We start from the raw sequence: 10,418 nt of genomic DNA, 5'->3' as shown, positions 1-10,418 counted from the left end.
GCGTCAACATTATTCCCCTATTCAGCTGCTCGGCGACTCAAAGGCTTGACAGTCGCCAACATTTGTCAGCAAAAAGTGCGACGGCAATGGACCGTCCCGCAATCAGCGCTGAATAAACGCCGATGCGAGCCCACACACCGCCGCCACTACACCCGTAAAAGCGGCTAGACCGACAGATAAGGAGAAGACGACGGTGGTATGTAAACTGTGTTTTTGTGCTGCGTATTGTTTGTTTGAACGCAGTTTGGATTCTGACCATACGAAGATGTTTTTGTGACACGCCCACCGCTACGTTTGCTGTTGGATTTGGTGTGTGTGAGTTGTGGCTCTGCAGGCGTTCAACTGAGTTTGAAGGAATTGCTGTTGCCTTTGTTTTGGATTTTGGCATGCTGCTTATGTTGAATGCTTAAAATGAGTGGATCACAGGCTGCATCTGTTGTTGGAAAAACTGAAAAGGATAAAAGAATAACTTCCCTCACTGAGAAAGCTCTTGCAAACAAAATTGAAACCATCCAAACAGATCGGAAAAGGCATGTAAACAAAATGAAAAGTGTTATTATGTCTCTTAAAGAGCTAATGAAAGATGATAAAAATCATTCACAAGTCAAAAAACAGTTTGATGAGTTAACACACCTGTTTAAGGATGCCAGTGCATTGCATGAATCTTTACTTTCTCTAATCTCATTTGATGAGAAAGATAAACAAAATACATGGTTCTCAAGCATCTCTAAATACAATAAAGGGTTTATGGAGGATGTTAACATATGGCTTTCTGAAACTGATAAACATTCAGGGAGGCCATCATCTGACAAGGCACAGTCACAGGAAACTTCCCTGGGAGGAGAAGTGGAGGTTCGAGAGCACACTGGAAAGGAACCACAATTATCTCTTAATCCTCAGAATGATGTTAATGATGACGTGTTGCCATCCGACAGTGTGTCAAATCAAGGCAGTAGGTCAAGCTCAAGAGTATCATCTACTTCATCTGCATGTCTCAGGGCAGAAGCTGAAATGGCCGCCTTGCTCGCACGTCAACATATGCTGAAAGAAAAACACTCTCTTGAAGAACAAGAGGAACAATTGAGGAGAAAGAAAGAACAACTTCAGCTTGAAGCAGATATAGCTGCAACTGTTGCAAAGGTGAACGTGCTGAGAACTGGATCCACTATGCGGAGCATCGCTTCACGGAAATCTAATGGAATGGAATCATATTTTAAAACAAAGGGAAGCAGCCTTGAAATTCTTAATGCGGATGCAGAGACTTTTGTTCCTCAGACGCTTACAAAAGGAAATGCAATCACTGGGAATGCAGAGCTTCAAGTAAAAACAGTGCAACAGAATATCAAAAGGGAAAGGCCTGCACCAGCTTTTATGGGGCCTTCTGATGCTTTTGGATCAATTCCACCTTTGCCTAAGCTACAAGCTGCTCTTCCAGTAGCCAATGAAAATCTGTTGTCCATTATGGAAAAACAAAATGAATTAACTTGTATGTTGGTCCATCAGCAAAGTCTTTCTTCACTGCCCAAAAGGGAGATTCAAACCTTTGATGGTGACCCTTTACATTTTCAGGCCTTTATGCGCTCGTTTGAACAGGTCATAGAAGCAAAGACTGGCGATGCTGGTGACTGCCTGCATTATCTTGCACAGTACACCAAGGGGCAGCCCAATGAACTTGTTAAAAGCTGCCAACATATGTCTGGAAGTGCTGGATATGTAAAGGCAAAGACTCTGCTGTATGAGCACTTTGGGAATGGACATGTGATTGCATCTGCTTATTTAAACAAAGTTCACTCATGGCCACTGATTAGATCAGAAGATGGAAAAGCTCTTCAGGCATATTGTTTGTTCTTACGTGGATGCTGCAATGCAATGGAAGAGATTGATGATCTCTCTGAATTAAATACATCTGCCAATATGCTTGCTGTGATTAGAAGACTGCCATATAAGTTAAAAGACAAATGGCGAACAGTAGCATATGACATTCAGGAGAGGCAACATCGCAGAGCCGCATTCATTGACATTGTTTCCTTCCTTGAGCGTCAAGTTAAAATTGTAACAGATCCCATCTTTGGAAATCTATGTGACGTTCCAGCAACACATCTAGCAGCCAAGGGCAGCAATGGAGGGAAATGTTCTCCACATCTAAAAGCTAACGGAAGTAGCTTCGCCACAACAGTCTCTGATGTTGAGAGACAGAATCAGACAGAGGCTCAAGATCGTCACAGCACTGTGAAGGCTTGTTTTTTCTGCAAAGGCGGACATACACTGGAGTCATGTGCTCTGCTTGATAAGAAACCTCAGGATGAGAAGATTTCTTTTCTTAAAAAGAACCGCATTTGTTTTGGCTGTTTGTGTACTGGGCACATAAGCAAAGAATGCAGAAAACGCCTTTCATGTAAAATCTGTGGTCTCCGACATGCAAGTATACTCCATATCCACCACAAAGAGAAGAATGAAATCAAACCTAATAATGAGGCAGATAACATTCCTGTTACGATCCAGACTAGTGGTCTTACTGGGGCCGGTGAACAGGACTGTAAGCTTGCCATTGTGCCAGTTAAAGTAAAATCAAAGAGAGGTCAAAGAATAGTGGAAACGTATGCCTTTCTGGACCATGGGAGTTCAGCATCCTTTTGTACAGTGGGTCTTATGGACAAGCTGAATATTGCTGGGAGGAAGACAAAGATTCTCCTGCGCACCATGGGACAGGAGAAAGTGGTGGACAGTTTCATTGTACCTGAACTTGAAGTTGCTGGATTGGACAGTGACATGTACTGTGATATGCCTAACCTCTTCACTCAGCATAAAATGCCTGTAGATACTGGTAACATCCCAAATCAACAGGACCTGGTTGACTGGCCACATTTGAAGCATGTTCATTTGCCAGAAATTAAGGCCAATGTTGAGCTTTTGATTGGCATGAATATGCCCAGAGCTCTAGAACCTTTGGAGGTCATCCGGAGTGTAGGTGATGGACCCTTTGCCATTAGGACTGTGCTCGGCTGGACTGTGAATGGGCCACTTAATCGAGAATGCTGTGGAAGGCCAGGATGTTTGGCAACAGTTACCGCCAACAGAGTTTCTGCTGTCACACTGGACAAGCTATGGAAACAGCAGTTCAAGATGGATTTTCCTGAGAGCAGCAATGATGAACAGATGGGGCTGTCAAAGGAAGACTTGAAGTTCCTGGAATTGGCCAGCAAGACGGTGACTTTGGGGGATTGGCACTACAGCATTGCCCTGCCACTAAAAGACCGAGACATAAGAATGCCTGACAACCGTGCAATTGAGCAACGAGCCTTAGGTTTGAAGAAAAGGTTCATCAGAGATAAAGACTTTCACAAAGACTACACTGCCTTCATGACAGATCTTATATCTAGAGGATATGCAAAGAGAGTCCCAGTCACAGAATTAGAGCGCCAGAAATGGGGAAGGATTAAACGCAACTTCGTTCCCGGAGATGTGGTCCTTATAGTGGATGATTCTGCACCTCGTGGTTCCTGGATCATTGGGAGAGTCACCGGAGCTGCACCAGATGAAAAGGGGCTTGTGCGTCAGGTCTGGATTAAGACCCCAACCAGCCATGTGTGCAGACCCATCACAAAGATATGCCTTCTTCAGGAGACTTCTGACCCATGACTATGACATTTTTGACACAGTGTGACATAACTAACTTTGAATTGACTTTAATGTTATGAGATGTACATAAGACTGACTATATTTAGGCTAAGTGCTGGTAACCTCTGGCCTATGACTGACTGACCATGTGCAGACAGAAGAAGAGAAGACATGAGAAAATAACTTTGGTGGACTTTTTGAGTATGTTATGTTGTCTCACTGGGTGTCTGTGATATGATGAAGTGTGTGTTGTGAGTATGGTGTTGGATGTGTAATTATTACTGTAAAAATGTAATAATTAGGGGCTGGAATGTTATGGATAGGCGTAGCTTTGGGTCACGTGGTGTCTGTAATAGTGATTGCTATATCACCTGTTCACGGCCCGAGGGAAATTTTGTGAATGAGTGGGTGATGGGGGAAGTCGACTTTTGCTGACCGCTCAAGCTTAGAATGTTTTTGTTCACTGTTTTCTACGGATTTTAAGGATTTAACAACAAATAAAGGAGTTTTAACTTGGAACTTTGACTAACGTTTTAAACAGCGGGCGCGTCAACATTATTCCCCTATTCAGCTGCTCGGCGACTCAAAGGCTTGACAGTCGCCAACACCAGGTTTGCACACACAGTAGCTGGTATTTTGGCCCATTCCTCCATGCAGATCTTCTCGAGAGCAGTGATGTTTTGGGGCTGTCGCCGAGCAACACGGACTTTCAACTCCCGCCACAGATTTTCTATGGGGTTGAGGTCTGGAGACTGGCTAGGCCACTCCAGGACTTTCAAATGCTTCTTACGGAGCCACTCCTTTGTTGCCCGGGCGGTGTGTTTTGGGTCATTGTCATGTTGGAAGACCCAGCCTCGTTTCATCTTCAAAGTTCTCACTGATGGAAGGAGGTTTTGGCTCAAAATCTCACGATACATGGCCCCATTCATTCTGTCCTTAACACGGATCAGTCGTCCTGTCCCCTTGGCAGAAAAACAGCCCCATAGCATGATGTTTCCACCCCCATGCTTCACAGTAGGTATGGTGTTCTTGGGATGCAACTCAGTATTCTTCTTCCTCCAAACACGACGAGTTGAGTTTATACCAAAAAGTTCTACTTTGGTTTCATCTGACCACATGACATTCTCCCAATCCTCTGCTGTATCATCCATGTGCTCTCTGGCAAACTTCAGACGGGCCTGGACATGCACTGGCTTCAGCAGCGGAACACGTCTGGCACTGCGGGATTTGATTCCCTGCCGTTGTAGTGTGTTACTGATGGTGACCTTTGTTACTTTGGTCCCAGCTCTCTGCAGGTCATTCACCAGGTCCCCCCGTGTGGTTCTGGGATCTTTGCTCACCGTTCTCATGATCATTTTGACCCCACGGGATGAGATCTTGCGTGGAGCCCCAGATTGAGGGAGATTATCAGTGGTCTTGTATGTCTTCCATTTTCTGATGATTGCTCCCACAGTTGATTTTTTTCACACCAAGCTGCTTGCCTATTGTAGATTCACTCTTCCCAGTCTGGTGCAGGTCTACAATACTTTTCCTGGTGTCCTTCGAAAGCTCTTTGGTCTTGGCCATGGCAGAGTTTGGAGTCTGACTGTTTGAGGCTGTGGACAGGTGTCTTTTATACAGATGATGAGTTCAAACAGGTGCCATTCATACAGGTAACGAGTGGGGGACAGAAAAGCTTCTTACAGGAGACGTTACAGGTCTGTGAGAGCCAGAGATTTTCCTTGTTTGAGGTGACCAAATACTTATTTTCCACCCTAATTTACGAATAAATTCTTTACAAATCCTACCATGTGAATTCATGGATTTTTTTTTTTCACATTCTGTCTCTCACAGTTGAAGTGTACCTCTGGTGCAAATTACTGACCTCTGTCATCATTTTAAGTGGGGGAACTTGCACAATCGGTGGCTGACTAAATACTTTTTTGCCCCACTGTAGGTAATCCAGTGGCTTAGACTTGAAACCATGGGCTGTTAAGGACCAGGGATTCTCTATAGTGTGTTATCAACCAATCAGATGAGCCGGTAAAAGTATGTAGACAGTGTAGAGTGAAACAGGTTTAACGGTTATCTGCCTTGTAGGTGTTCAGGATACAGACACTAAAGGGAAGCAACAACAAGGTTCAAAAATTACAACTGACCAGATTTGATTTATTTCTGACTCACAGGCAAACTCACATAAATGACCTTAAATCCAAAAAGCTGATTCTGTTCATCTGCATCTGCATGTAGCTTTTTCAGTGGGAGAAACACTTCGTCACTCACCTGTCCACATTCCTTCCTGATTAAATAACTGTTAATTTTTATTTTATTTTAGGTTAAATATCAACTATTACCTGACAATGATGAGTGTTGAAGGATATTATTTGAGAACCATTCCTTTTGCAAAAGAAACAACACGATGAAAACACCTGAATACACATAATACTTTATTATTAGAAATTTATAGATAAAATGATAAAAGTAAAAGTATTTCTTCTGTTATAAGGATCAATTTAACTGCTGCAGATGGTTAAGACTGAGCTTTTTTTTAACACACTATATTCTCTCTAGAATAATAGAGCACATCCAGAAAAAAATGTTTATGACATGGTAAGTTTTAAATCATCATTTTCAATCATACTTATGACATAGATATTTTTAATCTTTAATCTCTTAAGTGCTTGATAAAAATCATAAAAGCAAATTATTTCTGCTGCAGTAATTAACCTGCAGTGAGTCAGAGAGGTTTAAAACTTACTCTGTAGAACAAATAAAGTTATATTTCTCATTTTGTCTTTGACTGACCCACTGATACCGTCCTCCTCTTTCCATAGCTGCACACCTATCACACTCCTCAATCTTTCCATTATCAGCCCAGTTCTCGTAGCAGACTAGTTTGTCACTGATCCAGAACCACAGATCCAGCACGCAGGTGTAGCGCAGTCCCACCCATATGTAGGGACTGCTGGCATTCTTGGCTCTCCTCTCCACCCATCTCTGTTGGTGAGGGTTAGTGATGGAGACCAGGTCAGTGTGGTGCAGTCTGCAGTAATCCAAGGCTTCCTCCCAGGTCTTGTTTTCATTGATCAGAATCAATTTATCTGTCAGAAACAATCAAACTTCAGTTAAGTCTGGTTAACAGCAGCTTATGTTCCACTTTACCTTGAATACAGACAGTACACAATAAAACATTGTAGTTTTTCACTTCCTTTAGCTGTATACTTAATTATTGTAAGTGTGTACAGTGCATTTGGAAAGCATTCACAGTTCCACATTTTGTCCTGTTACAGTCTTATTCCAAAATAGATTAAATTTCTTGTTCACTTCAAAGTTCTGCACATGATACCCCAAAATGAAAAAGTGGGGAAAAGATTGTTGAAATTCCTGCAAATCAAAAGCAAAAATATGGCATGTACAGTATGTAAGTATTTACACTTTGTTGAAGTATCTTTGTCAACACTTGAAGCTTCAAGCCTTCCTGAGTATGATGCTACAAGCTTGGCATATCTATTTTAGGGCAGTTTCTCCCATTCATTGCACAACCTCTGAAGCTCCATCAGGTTGGATGGTGCACAGCCATTTTCAGATTTCTCCAGAGAATCAGGTTCAAACTTTGGCTCTTGCTGGTCACTTGAGGACCTTCACAGTGGTTCTGCAGCCACTTGTTTTTATCTTGGCCGTGTGCTTGGGGGCTTGTCCTGTATAAAATGAACCTAATGTGGATCTAATGTCCGGTGCACTCTGGAGAAGCTTATCATCAAGGATGTCTCTGCACATTGCATTCATCTTTCCCTCGACTCTGACTTGTCTCCCGGTCACTGCTGCTGATAAACATCCCCAGAGCATGATGCTGCCACCACCATGCTTCACTGTAAGGATGGTATTGGTCCGGTGATGAGTGGTACCTGGTTTCCTCCGGACGTGATGCTTGGCATTCAGAGTTAAGAGTTCAATCTTTGTTTCATCAGACCAGAGAATTTTATTTCCCATGGTCTGAGCATCCTTCAGGTGCATTTTGGTAAACTGAGGAGTGGCTTCAGTCTGCTCACTCTACTAAACAGGCCTGATTGTTGGAGGGCTTCAGAAATGATTGTTCTTCTGGAAGATTCTCGCTCCACAGAGCAATGCTGGAGCTCTGTCAGAGTGACCATCACTCCTTGACTAAGGCTTTTCTACCTCAAACTCTCTAACTGGCGAGGTGGCAGCTCTAGGAAAGTCCTGGTGGTTTCAAACTTCTTCCATTTACAGATCTCTGAGCTTATTGGGACCTTCAGTGCTGCAGAAATGTTTCTGTGCCTCAACACAAGCCTGTCTCAGAGCTCTACAGACAATTCCTTGGATCTTCTAAGTCTAGTGATGCTCCTATTACAGGGGAAAATAAATCAGATTAATCTTAGTAGAAACTCACCACCATAACAGAAGAAAGGATTTTTATTGTTGCATTCATCAGAGCTCCATTTTCCTGATCTGTTTAACAGAGTCACAGCACATTTCCTGTTTTGTCCGTCATTAAATGACTCCATATCCCAGTGCCTGAAAGAGAAATTACTTCCATCTGACCACCTCCAGGTGTCTCTGAACAGGCCGATCCACAAATCCTGAGACTTCTTCAGGATCTTAAATTCTTGCCCATCCGCCTGATCGAGTCCACTGGCCAGGTCAGTGTAGTGATCTCTGCAGTACTTCTGAGCCTTTGTCCAGGTTATCTTCTCCTCAATCAAATGGATGGATTTACCGTCTCTCTTCTTTTCTGTTAAGCAAAACATCAAAACAAAACAAAATTTCCATCACCACAAACATTTTGAAGAAATACAGAAAGACACATAATTTGTATGATTCCTCAAACATGCTTTCTCTCCATTTCTCTTTCAGTTCAGTTATATTATCAAATCAGACTATTATCCACATATTCTCACCATCGTAGCAGATGAACGGCATCATTTGGTCACATCTGGCATGTGTCCAGTTTCCTCTTGTCTTCACACAGTTCTCATTTTGATTTTGATTATTTGGTTCAGAAGATCCCCATCTGGTTTCATGTTCAGTGTAGTTCACCCCTGGCAGAGACCAATGCCACATCCTGTTTTCTTTTCCTGGGTTGCTGAACAGTCCAATCCAGGCTTTACCTTCATACTCTTTGGATTCACGCAGTCTCGCCATGTCTGCCATGTCAAACACGCTGGCCAGGTCTGCATAATTCTCTCTGCAGTATTTCTGTGCTTCTTCCCAGGTTTTGTCTTCTCTAATAAAGTGGTACTCATACAGGTAACAGGTGGAGACGAAACACTGACCTAAAAGCAGTAAAATATTAGCAATAATGCTGCATTATCAAATCAAACTCACTGGTTCACAGATAAACAGTCTACAACACAAGTGTGACTCTGAGCTCAGTGACCTTCTCAGTGAAAGACAAATGTGTGCAGATAAAACAAATAGATGAAAATCAAATGGAAAAACAAAGAAAAGACAGAAGAAGTAAGAAGACAAGACATTACAAAAAACACGGTAAGTTTGTAGGATTCAACAAAACACACACCAGGTAGAGAAATATCATCTCTATAGGGGAAACTCAATCAGAATTTTCCACTTACCCATCAGAATCAGCAGAAAGAGACTCCACTGCATCTTTAATCTGCCGGATTAAATAAATATTTCATTAGATAATGAAATCATGTTTCATTTCATAGATGGTCTGGTTATAATCATCATTATAATCTGGGTGTACAGATTGGAAGTTCAGCTGGACCCAAATGCAGACACGAGCAGGCAGCCAGAGTTGAAATGTTTTACATCACTCATGTATACATCAAAACATAGAATTAGGCTTTATCACTGTTGTAAAAATACTCCATGCTGTACTAAGGTGTCTTATTGTTGAGGTCAGGAGCTGCCAGATCTGTTTTCTCTGGTAGTCTGCATGCATGAAAGAGTCTCTGCTTAACATAACTGATATTATATTAAGGCTGATTCTGCGGTTTAAAGGTGCTTTTCTTTTAAATCCAGTCTGCTGCATATCTTAGAAATTGATTTTGAAAATATATAAATATATATAAACATAAACAAACACAAAACATGCAATGAATTACAGATTTCAAACTTACATCTGGTTAGTCTTTTGGTCCTTTGTCTAATTTGGCCTCTTTCCTCGAAGGGTTCAAATAAACACTGAAATAAAAGCAAACACAGAGAGCTCATTATGCAAAGATCGGAATTTATATATTAAAATACTGCTGCTGCTTTCAGAAAGATAAAGACGAGGGAGTTTTTTACACGTATGAAAGCGGTATTCTGTTACGTGTTGTAGCTTATAGCTTTTTCCTCAATGATTGTAAAACTGTATAATTTTGTTGTTGTCTCTTGTTTTTGAACTGACTTCTCATCATATACTTTACCAATGAAAAAGCTGATGATGGTTTGGATCGTTTATATGCAGAAATATTGAAATTATGGAAATATTTATACTTGTATTGTGAGCTTGTTCTTTACCTGAGTGTTTTATCTTGATGTCGCTTTACAATTTCCTTACTTTTGCATGTAAACACTGAAACACTGCTGATAAAATAAGACCTGAATCTGTGGATAATTAGCTTTTTATTACTTATTTTTCATTTAAATTCACTTTTGTTATTATTGGATGTCGTCACTTACAGTCCTATGTCTCTGAACTTTCCCACACACGTTGGAGAATATGACTGTTTTTCAATAACTATCATTAAGAGATTATCTTAATTTTCATATGAACACATTTTTCACTGTACATGTAACGTTATAAATCCTCCCAGTGTGGATCATATTTACATTTTGAATGCAAATTTCTCTGA

The 10,418-nt window shown here is 41.4% G+C and overlaps 1 protein-coding gene across 1 annotated transcript; it reads right to left on the bottom strand.

The window, feature by feature from the left end:
* Positions 1 to 6,109: 6,109 nt before the first annotated feature.
* LOC146714889 (C-type mannose receptor 2-like) lies at positions 6,110 to 9,222 on the bottom strand. Its single transcript, XM_085440536.1, has 4 exons — positions 9,189 to 9,222; positions 8,514 to 8,888; positions 8,006 to 8,347; positions 6,110 to 6,698 (listed from the first exon to the last, which is right to left on the bottom strand). Exons 1-4 carry the CDS (start codon positions 9,220 to 9,222, stop codon positions 6,352 to 6,354), a joined length of 1,098 nt encoding a protein of 365 aa, XP_085296662.1. The 3' UTR covers positions 6,110 to 6,351.
* Between the last annotated feature and the right edge of the window lie 1,196 nt (positions 9,223 to 10,418).

Source organism: Copadichromis virginalis, linkage group LG3 (assembly GCF_057382275.1).
Source record: "Copadichromis virginalis isolate Kocher_CV1m ecotype Utaka linkage group LG3, C_Virginalis_male_GT1.1, whole genome shotgun sequence".
In the NCBI taxonomy this organism is placed as follows: Eukaryota; Metazoa; Chordata; class Actinopteri; order Cichliformes; family Cichlidae; genus Copadichromis; species Copadichromis virginalis.
Note: the sequence above shows the minus strand (reverse complement) of the source record. Positions and strands in the feature narration are given on the sequence as shown.

Excerpts from the sequence above, each read along its gene's own strand:
- LOC146714889 (XM_085440536.1), bottom strand. The coding sequence starts at position 9,222 with ATGCAGTGGAGTCTCTTTCTGCTGATTCTGATGG. Across the intron at positions 8,889-9,188 it reads CTTTCTGCTGATTCTGATGG|GTCAGTGTTTCGTCTCCACC; the intron begins GTAAGTGGAAAA and ends TACTGCTTTTAG. Across the intron at positions 6,699-8,005 it reads TCCTTTCTTCTGTTATGGTG|ATAAATTGATTCTGATCAAT; the intron begins GTGAGTTTCTAC and ends TGTTTCTGACAG.